The sequence below is a fragment of the Microtus ochrogaster genome, linkage group LG1 (assembly GCF_000317375.1).
Source record: "Microtus ochrogaster isolate Prairie Vole_2 linkage group LG1, MicOch1.0, whole genome shotgun sequence".
In the NCBI taxonomy this organism is placed as follows: Eukaryota; Metazoa; Chordata; class Mammalia; order Rodentia; family Cricetidae; genus Microtus; species Microtus ochrogaster.
Window position 1 is genome coordinate 2604418 of NC_022027.1, and position 15449 is coordinate 2619866.

Consider the following 15449-nt stretch of genomic DNA (forward strand, 5'->3'; position numbering starts at 1 on the left):
GTTCGAGACCAGCCTGGTCTACAGAGCTAGTTCCAGGACAGGCTCCAAAGCCACAGAGAAACCCTGTCTCGAAAAACCAAAAATAAAATAAAATAAAATAAATAGGCCAAGTGGTGGTGGTGCACACCTTTAATCCCAGCACTTGGGAAACAGAGGCCCCAGCCATAGGAAGACCCCAGAAGACACCTGGCATAGACCCCCCTGCCTCCGTACATGGCTGCACGCAAAGGACGGGATGTGCACAAAACCCCACCTTGGCTTTCCCGAGCCTGATCTCAGTGACTCTGGTCACATGTGTTCACAATGACAGGGTCACACTGAAAAGGCCACCAGAGCAAGGCAGTCATGTGAGTCTAGACCCACGTTAGCCACGACACTTTTGGATTTCCTGGCAGGCCTCGCTGGGGCTGGCGGTGGGCAGGGGTTGGGGGGGAGGGAGACGGGGGCAGAAGAAGCAGTCTCTTTTTTTGGCCCTATAAGAGCCAGTCTCAATGTCGGGGTCAAGCCAGGGAACACAAACTTAGGCCGATATTTTTAGGGATAGAAAGGTGTGACCGGGTCGGATGGGGAGGAGGGTGGAGAGAAGGGAGGGAGGAGGGGAGGCAGACACAGAGGCATAGGATGGAAGTTGGCTGCTGTTCCTCTGCCCTCTGGCTCCTGACTAATTTAGGCAAAAGGCTACCCTACCGAAGCTATTTGCAGCCTGCGAAACAGGTGCTCCCCCCACACCCCCAGCTTGGGGTACTTCCTCCCCTGGGGCAGCCTCCAGGCTGCCCAAACCTATAAAGGCTTAGGGCTTTGTCAATGAGGCCGGGACTCCCCCAAGCAGCATTCTGCAGGTCAGGACCAGGTCACGACCAGTCCCCAGCATGAAGGTCATCGTGGGCATTGGAGGGTGAGCCCTGGGGGCCTGGCGTGTGACCTGTACTGGGAGGGGAAAAGCCCTGAGGCCCTGGGAAGGCGGCCTCCGCTGCCCACGGTCTGAGCGCTTGGGGAGGGTTGGCTTGAGGGGTGTGAGGGGCTTTGTGATCACAGAGGGCACAGGGACTGTACCTCCGTAGATTGTTTTAAAAAGTCCCGGGAAGATATGGGGAGACCTGCTGGAAACCTGGGGACCAGCCCTGTGAGGATGGGGGCAGATGCCTGGACAGGGCAAGATGAGCACCCCGGGTTTGTTTTATTTTATTCTGAGGCACGATGGTGGATCTAGGGCCTCGGGCTTACAAAGCAAGCCCTGAGCACTGGCTACCGCCCAGCCCTCCTTTTACTTTTAATATTGAGATGGAGTTCCACATAGTCACACAGGCTGGCCTTGAACTCACTTTGTGGCTCAGACTAACCCAGAACTGAAGATCCTCCTGTCTTAGCCCTTAGCTGGGTGTGCCTCCATGCCTGGTTAAGATAGACCTTCTTGTAAGGGACCCCACGACCCCACTACATGGGGGCCATCAGAACCATGACTGCAAACAACCATGTCTCCAGAATGGTTGAGGATGACCTGAGTCCCCACCTCAGGCACCCTAAGAGTCAGGATGCCATGACCTACTGCCCTGCTGTCCCTAAGGCGGGGCTCTGCCCTGACCACGCCCCCAGGCCCTCACTGGGGATTCTGAGCGGGGCTCCACCCTGACCACACCCCCAGCCCCTCACTGGAGATTTTGGGCGGGGCTTCACGCTGACCACAGGAGCTTGATTCCCCGTCACGTTCTCACACACACAGACACACGCACACTGAGAACACAGACGCCCACACACTCGCACAACGCAGACACACGTGCACGCACACATGCGCACACACACGCACACCACCCTACTAGGCAGGAGCAGCACAGTGGGAGAGCCTGCTCTGGTCACGGGGCCCTGGCGTCACCCCCTCGACCTCACACATGCACCCTTGCAGCATGACCAACGGCGGGAAGAGCACCTTGACCAACCGCCTCCACAAAGCGCTACCCAACTGCTGCGTGATCCACCAGGATGACTTCTTCAAGGTGGCTGCCCTGCTCAGGGGTGGTGGGCTGGAGAGGACACAAGGCAGGGCGTTCCCATTGACCTGCGCATCCCCAAAAGGATCAATCCCCTGTGCCAGGGAACCCTGCTAGGCTAACTGGGGTGGCTTCACTGTGGCATGCTGGGTTTTCTTGTTTGTTTGTTTTTAGCTCGTGACCCTTTATGCCTTTGCTTTCCCTTCTGTGCAATGGGCTCAGAAGGAAGGAGTGACAGGAGATAGGCAGGGAGAGTCTCCAACACAACCTCCACCTGCTCAGGACCCCAAGCTCCCCCAGGCTCATGGCAAGGCAGCCCCAGAGGCCCCCAGAGGGGTGACGAAGGCTGGGTAGGTGCAGGTCTAAGCCCGGACTTGGGGTCTTGTCTTTCAGCCCCAGGATCAAATAGCGGTTGGGGAGGATGGCTTCAAACAATGGGACGGTAAGTGCCATATTCGCCTCCCCCCCCCGCCCCGTCTGTGGTCCCCGCCCCGTCTGTCCCCACTGCGTCCTGTGGTGCTGCCCTGTGCCTTGTCTGTCATCCCCAGCCTCTTCTGTCCCCCGCCCCGTCCTGTCTGTGCCCCTCTGCTCCATCTGTCGCCCCTGTCCCGCCTGTCCCCCCTCTGCTCCATCTGTCCCCCACTGTCCCGTCTGTCGTCCCCCCCGCCCCGTCTGTCTCCCCCGCCCATCTGTCTCCCCCGCCCCGTCTGTCCCCCCTCTGCCCTGTCTGTCCCCCCCCCCGCCCCCTCTATCCCTGTCCCGCATCCCGGTCTGAACCCCGTCATCTTCCCACTAGTGCTCGAGTCCCTGGACATGGAGGCCATGCTCAGCACAGTGCGCGCCTGGGTGAAGGACCCACGCAAGTTCGCGCGCGCTCACGGCGTCAGCCTCCAGCCCAGCGCCTCAGACACCCACATTCTCCTCCTGGACGGCTTCCTACTGTACAGCTACAAGTAAGCCTGGTGTCGCCAGAGAACCCAGAGAACCTTCGAGGGCTCGGGTCCCCAGGCTGAGCCGCCCTGCTGTGTGACCTTGGGCCCTGAGCACCTCTCTGTCAGTTTGGACCGTGGAAGTAGGGCGGGTCTGAATGCTGGGAGATGTGCGGGTGCTGCAGGGGTGTCAGTTGACCTGTGACTTCCCCGACCAGGCCCCTGGTGGACATGTACAGCCATCGCTACTTCCTGACTGTCCCGTATGAGGAATGCAAGCGGAGAAGGAGGTGGGTTGCACGGACAGGGGATGTCCGTGGGCAACGTCCTGGGAGCCCACCCCACCCTTTCCCACGCATCTCAGGCTCAGCTCAGTGATGTGAAGGTGTGGAAGTCGGGGTCCCCCAGCCACAGCCTTGGCCTAGGGGTTGTGATTCCCCCACCCAAGGTCTGTGGAGCACCGCCCTGCCCTGACAGTCTCGCTGCCTCTTTCTCTCGCTCCAGTAACCGTAGTTACATGGTCCCTGATCCCCCTGGCCTCTTTGATGGTCACGTGTGGCCCATGTACCAGAAGTATAAACGGGAGATGGAGCAGGACGGAGTGGAAGTGGGTAAGCCTGGGAGTCGCCCGAGTCTCACCCCCAGACTCCCTGGGGTCCGAAGAGTGCACGGCCCCGCCCCACCTGCGGCCCAGCCCTGACACAGGTCTTTTCCGGTTCCAGTCTACTTAGATGGCACGAAGTCCCGTGAGGAACTCTTCAGGCAGGTTCTGGAGGACGTTCAAAACAGGCTGCTGAACCGGTCCTAGCAACTGCGGACATCATCTGGTGTGAGGCGCAGACTGGGCTGGGCGCTGTGGTGTTCCCCTCAGGGGACCTGTACACAGGAGGGGGTGTCCCCCCACACTGAGCGGCGGCAGCAACTCACCATTAAACTGAACTGTGTTTTTTAACCTCTGGTGCCTTGTGGTCTCCATGAATAGATGAACCCACCCTCCCTCCAGCACTATTCGCTGACCCGAGGTTGACGCCAAGAGCACTGGACACTGTCAGCCTCCACCTGTCTGTAACCTTGCTAACATGCCTCATTTTCCCCAAAGGAGACATTTTCTATGAACTTGAAGAGGGAAATTATCACCCCTAATCTAGACAGGCACAGAGAGATCACACAGCAAGGTTAGGTATGTTCAGCCAAGACTGAAGGTTGAGAGCCTAGAGTTCTTGAGGGAGTCCTGAGACCTTCAGTCTCCCATCCGAGCCTCCCTCCACCCTGTTCTAGCACCAAAGCCAATTCTCACTTTGTAAGATTATCCAGAATATCCCACGGTAGCCCCAAAGCACACACCTACTGGTCTGGGACCTAGCATGTCTCCTCTCTCACACAATCAGACACCTCCTGAGCCATGGTGGCAGCCTGAGGGTGACGTTTTATTATTTGTGTGCACTTCATGAAAGGGAAAACTGAGGCTCAGAGCATCCTGCTGATGCTGGGTTGTGAATGTGTGGGGAGGGGGCCGCAGAGTCCATTAATTGGCCTGAGTGCGACACCTCATGGTCATCTGTGGTATTGCAGTGATAGTATCCCAATTACATACAGGAAATAATGCGACAGTGGATGGATGAGTGGATGGGTGGGTGGATGGATGGGTGGGTGGGTAGGTGGATGGGTGTGGGGGGGTGGGTAGGTGGATGGATGGGTGGATGTGTAGATGGGTGGGTGGATGGGTCGATGGGTGGATGGATGGATGAATGGATGGATGGGTGGGTGGGTGCTCTATTAAACAGCAACTCTGAGGTCTCTGACTACATGAAGCTCTGTCTGATAATAAAATAATGTAAATGCAATAAAATAAATTGTGAATTCAAATTTCTTTTCCTGTGAATTCCAATTTCTTTTTCTTTATTTTTTGGGGGGGGAGTTGAAAGGGGGTTTCTCTGTGTAAACCTGGCTATCCTGGAACTTCCTCTGTAGATGAGGCTAGCCTCTAACAGAGATCCGCCTGCCTCTGCCTCCTAAATGCTGGGATTAAAGGTGTGTACCAAAACTGCCTGGCTTTTGAATTCCTTTTTTTTTTTTTTTTTTTTTTTTTTGGTTTTTCGAGACAGGGTTTCTCTGTGGTTTTGGAGCCTGTCCTGGAACTAGCTCTTGTAGACCAGGCTGGTCTCGAACTCACAAAGATCCTCCTGCCTCTGCCTCCCAAGTGCTGGGATTAAAGGTGTGCGCCACCACCGCCCGGCTGAATTCCATTTTCTAACACTTAAATCTTACAGACTTCAAACTTAAGGGTGTTTTACTTTGTTGTGCTTTGGAATGAGGCGCCTGTCGCTTGGTTGGTCTTGAACCCTCATCCTGCCCCCACATACCTTTCCCTTACCCTGGTTCACCCTACCCAGTGTCTGTGAGACTCTGTGGCAGGCGTAGGATGGCCTTACACCTGACTGGAATACTGAAGACATCTATCATCTCCCCCTCTGCAGAGGTCACATGACCGACAAGGGTCGCAGCTTCAGGGACAGGAGGACAGTGAAGTCCCCGTGACCTGCAGGACTGGAGCAGCTTGTGGCACTTGCCAACCCCTGGCCTTTGTCCCAGGCACGCTCTGTGATCAGGCTCATCTGGTCACTGTCCCCAAAATAATTCAGCCTGAGACAGGGACAAGGCAGGGGTGGCTTCAGGGCAGCCCCACAAACAGCCTGGACATGATTCATGGAATAAAGAATGAACTAGAGAGTTGGAGCAGTGGCTCATGGTCAGCACACGGCCACCCTGCAGAGGACCCAGGTTCAATCTCCAGCACCCACACAGCAGCTCACAACTATCTACAGCTCCAGCTCCAGGGGACCAGACACCCCCTTCTGGTCTCTGTGGGGACTGCACACACGTGGTGCACAGACAAAAGTGCAGGCAAAACATCCATACCCATGAGAAAAACCAAACATAAACACACACACACAGCACATGTATACACATGCAAACACAAATGTAGCAAGAATGTTTTTAAATGCTGAGAGCAGCTTGCTCTGTCTCCCCAGAACATTCCTCATTTATAGGGACCACCCACCTTGTCCTCAGAACACTGGGGTGGGGTGGGGCTGTGTTTTAAGATTGGTTTATTGCATGTCCCATATCTTCAGAGCTCAGAGAGGGAGAGCTGCTTGCTTGGGATCACACAGCAGTCAGAATTTGAACCCAGGTCTGTGGTCTTCCCCTGCTGGGCAAGCAGGACCTCGATGTGCACTCCTGCTCTGCTTGGAAAAGCTCCTCACAGCCTTCCCAGAGTGACAGAGGGTGCCAAGGACACCCACCTACATCAGCCTTGTCCTAGCAGAGTTAGCCAGCCCAGGGCCGTCAGTGGTATCCTACCACCCACTCAGACACAAGCTCCCTGCAAACACCCCAGACGTCATCAGCTTAACTGAGGATGGGACAGTCCGGAACAGACACAGGTCACCCCAATATTGTAGCTCAGAGGAACAGAGAGTGTTGCTTTTCCGTAGTCAAGGATGCTGCGGCTCAGGGGAGGCAGAGACCCTTGTCCAAGGTCTGTTACAGAAAGGTGGCTCAGGACGGGCACTTTGGCACAAGTCTATCATCCTAGCACTCACTCAGAGGCTGAGGCAGGAGCTCCAGCCTTGGCTACACAGTGAGTTGGAGGCTAGCCTGGGCTACATAAACCCTTATCTCAAAAAAGAAAAAAAAAATCTCAGGTTGGTGGCTGTGTTCTCCTGAGGGTCCCAGGTGATGTCTGGAGACACATTTCACACTAGGGGAGCTCCAGGCACAGAGCGGGTGGGGTCAGGAACACTGCTCAGCACACTCCAGAGTCCAGGATATCCCACACAGAGCACCCAACCAGACATTCCCACACAATGAGTCAAGGCTCCTCCGTCTCCAGTAAGAGTCACTGCTGACACAGACGCTCACCAGCCCCGGAGTCAGGAGTCAGCTAAGTCATCCCCAGGTACCAAGGAGCTTGGCATATATAAGGACCCCTGCCTGGAGTCCCCATCTCCACCTGCCATCTGGTCTACCGGGAGCCACTGTGTCCATCTTTACTCGAGTCCTGGGGATTCGAACCCAGGCCTTCACACATCTTAGGTAAATACTATCTGCTGGGCTGACTTCTCAGCTCAGAGAGCCCAAGTGCCTTGCCCAACCACCCAGTCCTAGGACTGTCACCCTGCCCAACCCCACACACCCCGAGTCCGAATAACCATCACAGGGGCTGAGGTGACAGTTTGGTCAGGACCTGGAGGTGGGTGTCAGTGCAGCCACCTGTCTCTGACATCAGTTCGCACTCAGCAGAGATCTCAGTCAGCATTATACCCCTGAGCCCCACCTGGGCCAAAGGGCACCACACTCCAGACGTAAGGTCCCCAAGGGCCAGAGAAGGAGGGCAGCCCCAGAGCTGAGTGGAGAACCAGCCAAGGCCAGAGGGGAGGGGCCGACAGAAGAGACAGAAGCTACCAACTGCAGATGTCCCCATCCTGGCTCCCCAGATGCTCTGGGCCAACTCTAGAGACTGCAAGCAATCTCAGACATGAAGATCACATCTCCTCGCTTCCCCAGCCAGCAGGTCTGAAGCAAGGTGGACAGAGGTGGAATTTGGGGACACATCTATACTTGTGGACAGCCACAAAATGCCTTTAGCCAGGAGGCAGAAGCAGGCAGATCTCTGTGAGTTCGAGGCCAGCCTGGTCTACTGAGTGAGTTCCAGGACAGCCAGGGCTACACAGAGAGACCCTGTCTCAGAAAAAACAAACCAAAATCAAGGTGACTTTAGACTACAGAAGGTCGGGGACTGCGGACCCAGGGAGAGCTGGGGTTGGGGACAGAGGGGATCCCCTCTTTGGTCCCTCAGCTGTTCACCACCCACACCAAGACACACATGCATTGTTGGGGTCACTGGGGTGGGACGGGAGTGCCCCTGGCTCTCCACCCTGTTGCGTGTCACCTTTCCCTTCCGCCCACTGTCCCAGAAGCCCCTGGGGACCGTCAGGGTCTGTGTTTCACTCATCCTTCACTTTAGCACAATTCTTTCTTTTACTTGTTGGGGTCACCATGGCCGCATGAAGCCTCGGTGAGGGCCAAGGACCCCGGGGAGGTGGTTGGGTACTTACTTTTAAGATCTCAGGGGTTGAAGGAGCCGCCGGAGGCTTGCAGGCTTGGCTTTATAGCCTCGCCGCAGGCTTCCCACCAGGTTATTAATAGCGAGGCAGTGTCTTGCCCAAGTATGGTCAAGAACTGAGAACCATGAACTTGGCCAGGCCACATCTGCTCTGAGCACCTGATCCGGGCTGTGATGGGTGGGGGTGGGGGTGGCACATACCAGTGTCCTCTGACCTACATGAGGCTAAAGCCGTGGGGGGAGGGCAAACCACAAATAGAACTATCTGGTGACATTAGCCTGTCATCCAGGCACTTCGGATCTGGGGTACACAGTTCAAGGACAGCCTGGGCTATGTAGAGTTCCAAGGGTACAGTGAGACCCTGTCTCAAAGACATAACTTCCAGTCAATTAACTAGAGACTCAATCCTTGGGACCACTGCTACCGAGGCCCCCACAAACTTGAGGTGTCTGGTTACCATCTTGGGAAGCACGGGGACTCACTGGAGGCTGCACGGGTTTGTTGGGAGTGGGCTGGGCTAGATGGGAACCGGAGGCAGTAGCCAGGGCACCTCCCTCGGACCAGACAGGGACCTGTAGCAGGCACATGTCGTCAGCGGTACCCGGACCACAAGCACACCCTAAGGAGATGAAGCCTGGATACCAGAACAGGAGCTGCATACCAATGGCTGGCACACCCCCTTTCCCCAATTCCAAGCTGAGCCTCTTTGTTCTAGAATATTCCATGTCTGCCTGAAGCTCAGCATAGTCTTCTCTGAACTTAGCTAATTTTAATGGAGAAACTGATCTCCTCAAATAAGGCTCAGTCCTGCGTCCTGAGGGTGAGCACATCTTCATATTTGGGGTAAAACCAGGGCTTATCAGGAAAGCCTGTGAAGGGGCCTATGGCGACAGCTTTAATCTTTATTTTTTTTTTTAAGATTTATTTATGTATTATGTATACAGTGTTCTGCCTGCACATCTGAGGAGGGCACTAGACCTCATTACAGATGGTTGTGAGCCACCATGTGGTTGCTGGGAATTGAACTCAGGACCTTTGGAAGAGCAGCCAGTGCTCTTAACCTCTAAGCCATCTCTCCAGCCCAGCTTTAATCTTTATTAACTTTTGATTTTGCGAGAGTTTCTCTCTGTGGAGCTCTGCAGTCCTGAAATGCAGTATGTAGATGAGGCTGGCCTCGAACTCACAAAGACCAAGCTCCCTTTGCCTCCCCAGGTCTGTGCCATCACACCTGGCTTTTTAAACATTTAGAAAACGTTAATTATATGTATGAGTTTGTGTCTGTGCACAAGTGTGCACCCTGTGCCCGTAGAGCACATCGGATCCCTGAATCTGCAACTACAGGAGGTTGCGCGTGGCTGTGAGGTATGGAGCTCGGACCCGGATCCTATAACCCGGCAGCCAGCACCCTGAGTAGACTAGGGCGGCCGCTGCCGCTAATCTCCACCACCGTGAGACCGCGTCTGTAAGGCTTTGCCCAGGTCGCGGGTGGGGTCTGAGCGCGCTGGAGGTGCACAGCCTGTTCCGCCCACGCCTGCAGTTCAGCACAGAGCTATACTAGAGGTGGGAGTGGGAGGGCCGTGCGCCTTCACTACACAGACGGTAACCCAGGTCTCCAGGGACACCAGGCAGGACCCTGGGTCAGCTCACAGTTCAGGGACTTAACTGCTCTGGGACGACAGACGGATAACGTTTGATCTCTCCCGCGGTGAGGCCTTTTGTGTCTCTTACTTGCTGTGTGACACTCCAGGGAACCTGCTGTTTTTAGTTCAACTTCACTTGTCTGTCAACTGTGGGTGATGCCACCCATGGCGTGTCGCGTGGCACAGAGCATGATCTTCAGGGTGGAGACCCTCCATGGTCGTGGAGGGGTGGTGGAGACCACACACCGAGTGGGCTACTCGCTCTTACCCTCCCTGCGGAGCGTGGAACACAACGCGGCAGTACGTGGAAAGTAACTTTATTCCGGGGTTGCGCGGGGGTCCGGGGTGCGGTGCGAGGCTCCGCGGCCGCAGCTTAGCGCACGCCGCACTCGGCCTGCAGTCGCTCCTGCTCCAGCGCGCGCACCAGATCGCGCACAAACTGCACCTCGGCAGCCACCTGCGCGGCCAGCGCGTCGTAGCGGTTCTCCAGGCGACCCAGGCGGCGCTTCAGGCCCCCGGCACCCAGCAGCGCCGCACGCGCCTCCTCCTGAGCACGCGTGCGCAAGGCCTCGGTGCGTCCTAGCTCTGTGCGCAGGCGCCGCAGGTCGCGACCTAGCCCCGCGCTCCCGTCCCGGCAGCGCGCCTCCCGCTGCTCGGCGGCAGCGCGCAGAGCGCACACGCGCTCCCGGCACTGGCGCCGACCCCGCTGCAGCTCGCGCAGCCCCTGCTCCGCCGCCGCCACGTCCTCCAGCACGCGCGAGAAGCGCTCGAAGCTGGCGTAGCTCGTGTTGCGCGGCATGCTCGAGTGCGACTTGAGGCTGTATTCACGCAGGCGCGCCGCGCGCAGCCGCCGCCGCTCCGGCTTCCGGGCGCCGTCCTCGCGCCTTCGCACCTGCGGGGAGCGAGCTTAAGTCAAGGGGACCACGGCCGCCCGCCAGCCCGCCCGTTCCCAGGGTCTCGAGGCCCCACCTTGATCCAGGAGTGCTCGAGGCTCTGCGCGATTGTCATCCTCCTCCTGCAGGATGGGGTGGGTTAGTGTTTGTGGGACCCCACCTTCAGCCTGGCATGTGACCCGTCAGGGCGACACGGGGTCATCAGTGATAGTACCCCGTATCGCGGGACGCAACCCCGATTCCCAGTCATCCACCCTTGCCCCACCCCATCCACCTAGGAACATGGAGGAGCCAGACAGGCTGCAACCCTGTTGTCCCCAAACCAGGCTGGCTGTATTCTGCTAGGCCCCTGCGGCTTTATGAAGAGCCGTGGACACTGATGCCCTGGAGTCCGCAAGGTGTAGTAGAGGCTGGTGAACAGGGCAGGTAACAAGGGAGTAAACCTGCCACCTAGTACCCTGGAGGGGGAGGCGAGATGATGAATTCAAGGCCAGCCTGGACTCTGCCTCAAAATTACAGCAAAAGTTCCCAAACCAAAACCCAGGTGTGGCCAGCCGTTGAGAGGCCGCCACCGTGGTCCGCCTACTTGGGGTCTTTGACCAGCAGCTTGCGGATGAAGTCCTTGGCCAGCTCGCTGGTGCTGCTGAAGTACTCCTCATCGAAGTCGTAGTTCACCGCCGAGATGTTTGTCAGGGTCTCCTGCTTGGTCTCCCCCAGGAACGGGGACGCCCCACTCAGACTGCAAGGGGACAGGGCGGAGGGAGAGTCAGCTGATGGGAGCTGACACCCCACCCTCTCCACTCGTTAGTCTGTCACCTTGACGCAGCTAGCGCTACCTGGGCATGGGGACCTCAACTGAGAGTCTGTGTGTTTGTGGGTGGGGGTTCACCGTTGGTGAAGGACTAGGTCACAGTGAGCAATGCCAACCCTGCGCAGGTGGTCCCTAGAAACCAGCAAGGTGAGCAAGCCACAGGAACAAGCCGATAAGCTCCACGGTTCCTGTGCGACTGACTGGTCACTGTGAGAGCAAACCCCTTCCTCTCCAAGGTGCGTTTGTCACAGCAGTAGAAACCAAACTGGAATATCTCCTGACCCCAACAATCCAGCACACTGGTGCTATGGAGAAGCAAGAGAAACATCTCCAAGGAAAGGACAGGACAGACCTTAGAACAGGGTAATCAACACTCAGTGAGGGGGCTGTGGGCGTAGTCAGGACAGGGCCCACCCAGAATCCCCAGTGAGGCCGGGGATACATCCACAGTCAGAGTGAGCCGCTCCTTCCCTGGCTATCTCCCAGGGTCCTTACAACAGGTCCCAGCCCAGACCCTGTCCCCTAGCAGGTGCAGCCTGAGGCTCGTCCCAGCACTCACAGGATGTAGGTGATGACGCCAATGCTCCTGTAGGGGGCAGAAAAGATGGGTCAACATGACCATAGCCGCACCCTACGCCTAGGACATAGCCCCCAAATCTCAAGGACCAAGGGTTCTAGAGTGTGGTCAGTGTCAATCACAGGGTCGCCTGAGCACCTGGGCCAATGCCAGGACAGCAGGTCCACAGAACCTCTCAATCGATGTGACCCAGCATCCACCTGACCGGCTCTGGCTGCAGTGGGTCACTATCCTGTCAGCTGGGAGACCCTCAGGGGCAACGTGTGAGGGTGCAGACCCCACACACCAAGGTCAACCCAGGAGGCTCATCTCTTCCGTGCGGCTGTCCAGTGCCCACACCCTCACTAGGCTGTCTCGGGCCTGTACTGGGTACAGCTAGGGGAGGAGGGAGCACAGCAGGGGAGGGTGGAGCAGGACCTCACCCCCACCACTCACCACATGTCAGCCTCCAAGCCCAGCGGCTCGTAGTTGACAATTTCGGGGGCTGTGGAAGACAGGGTCGCAGAGGCAGGTCAGGCTGTGATGTGCAGGGGCCCGCCCCACCCAGCGGTGTCCGCGCCTGCCCCTCACCCACGAACTCGGGAGTGCCGAAGATGTTCTTGAACTCGCTGCCGGCCTCGATCCTGTGCGCGATGCCAAAGTCGATGAGTTTGATGCGCGGGCTGGCCGCGTGCTTGTCCAGCAGCATGATGTTCTCGGGCTGCATGAGGGCAGGGGGTGATGTGACCCCTGGGGACACCCCCCCAGCCCCACCTCCCAGCGCCCACGCACGCGTGCTACCTTCAGGTCAAAGTGCGCAATGCGCTTGGAGTGCAGGTAGTGGACTCCGTCCAGGATCTGCTTGAGGAACTGCGTGGCCTCGTCCTCCGTCAGCGACTCCTTCTCGGCCAGGAAGTCGAAGAGCTCGCCGCCGGACACCAGCTCCAGGATGAGCACCACGTCTGTCTTGTTCTCGAACACATCATGCAGCGTGATGATGTTGGGGTGGCGGATCTCGCGCAGGATGCTCACCTCGCGCTCGATCTCCTCCCGGCTCACACCGCGCCGGCTGGACGGCAGGCGCCGCTTCTTGATGAACTTGGCCGCGTACTCCATGCCCGTGCCCTTCTGCTGGCACTTGCGCACGATGGCAAACTGGCCGCTGCGTGGGAGGGGACAGCTGAGCACCGCAGACCGAGCCACAGTGCACTGTCCTAGGGGCTCCCACAGCAGCAGGTCTGCCCAAAGAGCCAGGACATGGGGCTGGGGGAGGGGGACGGCTCAGGGGAGACAGTGAGGCCAGGGAGTGCCAGGGATCCAAGAAAAGTCAGGTGGGGTTAAGCCCAGTGCTGAGGGAGAGAGGAGGGTCCCTGGCCAGGGAATCCAAGCAGCCTCAGTGAGCTCCGGGTTCATTCAGTGAGCCACTCTGTCTCAAAAAACCAGGTGACATAAAAGTGGGATTCCTCAGACAGACATGGAGACCACGACTTTAACCCCAGCACTCAGGAGGCAGAAGCAGGCAGATCTGTCTGTCTTGTGAATTCCAAGAGAGCCTGATTTACAGTAGTGAAATTTGTAGCAACCCAGGAAGATACAGAACGTCAACTTCTGGTCTCCACACACATTCTAAATACTCTGTGTATCAATCAAGCCAGATGTGGAGGCACCCATCACCCAGCACTCAAGATGCTGGGGGGGGGTCTCAACTTAAAGCCCAGCCCCTCACTCCAAGACGGAAGCCCCTAGGACAGGAAGCCCACACCTCATCGGTTTCAGGAAGTCCCTGAAGTCAATCAAATGCACTAACCCCCCCCCCCAATTTATGTAAGTATACGGACTCTGACTCAGCAGCTGGGCTGCCTAGGGGCAGCTCGCCCTGGGAGACCGCTGCCCACTCAGGGAAGGGGGGTTGCCCACTGGCTGTACAGTGCATTCCAAACTCCCAGCGCTGACAGGAACACAGCTGTCTGTTTCTGCTGTTGGTAACCCTGTACTGGCTGGATTTTGTTGACTACACAACCCTAGACCTAACATGGAGGAGGGGCCTTGCTGTGGGATTCTATCAATGTTTATGTTGTGGAATATTGCTGTAACTAGGCAAAGATTGTTACAGACGCATTTGCTTTGCCTGCCTAAGGCACCTGATTGGTCTAATATAGAGCTGACTGGCCAATAGCGAGGGAGTAGAGGGACAGCTGGGGCTGGTGGGCAGAGAGTAAGGAGGAGGGATCCAGCCTCTAGAGAATGAAGAGAAAGGAGAGATAACGGGAAAGAAGAGACACCTGGGGCCAGTCAGCTAACCGCCAGCCAGACAGGGAGGAGGACATCCAGAATGAAAGGTAAAAAACCCGGAGGCAAAACACAGATGAAGAGAAACAGGTTAAATTATAAGAGCGAGCAGGAAACGGGCCTCAGCTCAGCCCAAGCATTCATAACTAATATTTAGTCTTTGCATTATGACTTGGGAGCTGGTTGGAGGCCCAAGAGAAAGCCTGCTCCAGGGCCTCCCGAGAAAAGGCATGTCTGTGGGGCATTTTCTCAACGATGGCTGATGTGGAAGGGACCGACCTGCCATACTTCCTTCCATCCCTGGGCTGGTGGTCCCAGGTTCGAGAAGGAAGCAGGCTGAGCCAGCCATGTGAAGCATACCCTCCGCGGCCTCTGTATGAGCGGATGCCTCCAGGGTCCTGGTCTGACTTCCCTCAGGATGGGGCTGCCCCAAGAGCTGAGCAGAAGTCTGTCCTCCCAATGCTGCTTTCAGTGTTTCGTCACAGCAGACACCACAACCAAGACAGCCCCGAAACCCACGTTCCTGCAAGTGACCCCAACAAAGCTCACTGGGTCCCCAATTTGTCTTTGGTGCTGTCCATACTCGGGTCTGTCACTGGTTCCGGCTGCGCTGAGGGGCCATCTGTCACCCTCCCCAGCAAAGGCACCACAAAACAGTGAGTGCCCAACAACCAAAGATGAGCTCGGGAAGGCACAGCACACTTGGGCAATGGCACACAACGGAGGCTGGGTGGGGGTGGGATGTGCCAGGGGACAAAGGCGACCTTTCCCTATGGGGTACAGGTCAGTGTGCCTCCCTGCTGGGTCAGCGGACCCTAGACTGGTTGGGGACAGTGAACATCCATGGATGTTGTTTGCCTGTTAAGTAGCATGGAGTGGTTCATCAGCCTAGTGAGTGGGGTCCGGTGAGCATGGGGGTGCCCTGCACAGAGGGATGCACGAATGTCGCGGTCTGTGCGGAGTCACATAGGTTTCAGGCTGAGGTGGCAGAAGCGGCTGTCTGAGAGGATGGGATGATGATGCCACTGCTGTTCCTTACAGTTGGGGGGACCCTCAGAAGATCTGGATAGTGTGTATGTCGGGGGTGGAATAGCAGAAAAATTAAAGATTTTAAAAGTGACATTTGGCCGGGCGGTGGTGGCACACGCCTTTAATCCCAGCACTCGGGAGGCAGAGGCAGGCGGATCTCTGTGAGTTCGAGACCAGCCTGGTCTACA

General features: G+C 57.1%; 2 protein-coding genes across 3 annotated transcripts in view; one reads left to right on the plus strand and one right to left on the minus strand.

The window, feature by feature from the left end:
• The first annotated feature begins 1754 nt into the window (after window positions 1-1754).
• On the plus strand, window positions 1755-3722 carry Nmrk2 (nicotinamide riboside kinase 2). Its single transcript, XM_026785315.1, has 6 exons — window positions 1755-1991; window positions 2379-2427; window positions 2782-2938; window positions 3133-3204; window positions 3419-3525; window positions 3637-3722. The coding sequence occupies exons 1-6, from the start codon at window positions 1887-1889 to the stop codon at window positions 3720-3722; spliced, it is 576 nt and encodes a 191-aa protein (XP_026641116.1). The 5' UTR covers window positions 1755-1886.
• Window positions 3723-9984: 6262 nt separating this feature from the next.
• The window catches only part of Dapk3 (death associated protein kinase 3), a 12069-nt gene continuing 6604 nt past the window's right edge, over window positions 9985-15449 (minus strand). For both annotated transcript variants that reach the window (XM_005359002.2, XM_026785339.1), the window contains 7 exons: window positions 12745-13105; window positions 12535-12664; window positions 12400-12448; window positions 11947-11973; window positions 11163-11315; window positions 10653-10698; window positions 9985-10575 (listed from right to left, as the gene is read on the minus strand). In XM_005359002.2, the coding sequence (XP_005359059.2) occupies window positions 10057-10575; window positions 10653-10698; window positions 11163-11315; window positions 11947-11973; window positions 12400-12448; window positions 12535-12664; window positions 12745-13105 (1285 nt within the window). In that variant the 3' untranslated portion in view covers window positions 9985-10056. The remainder of the gene's footprint in view (window positions 10576-10652; window positions 10699-11162; window positions 11316-11946; window positions 11974-12399; window positions 12449-12534; window positions 12665-12744; window positions 13106-15449) is intronic.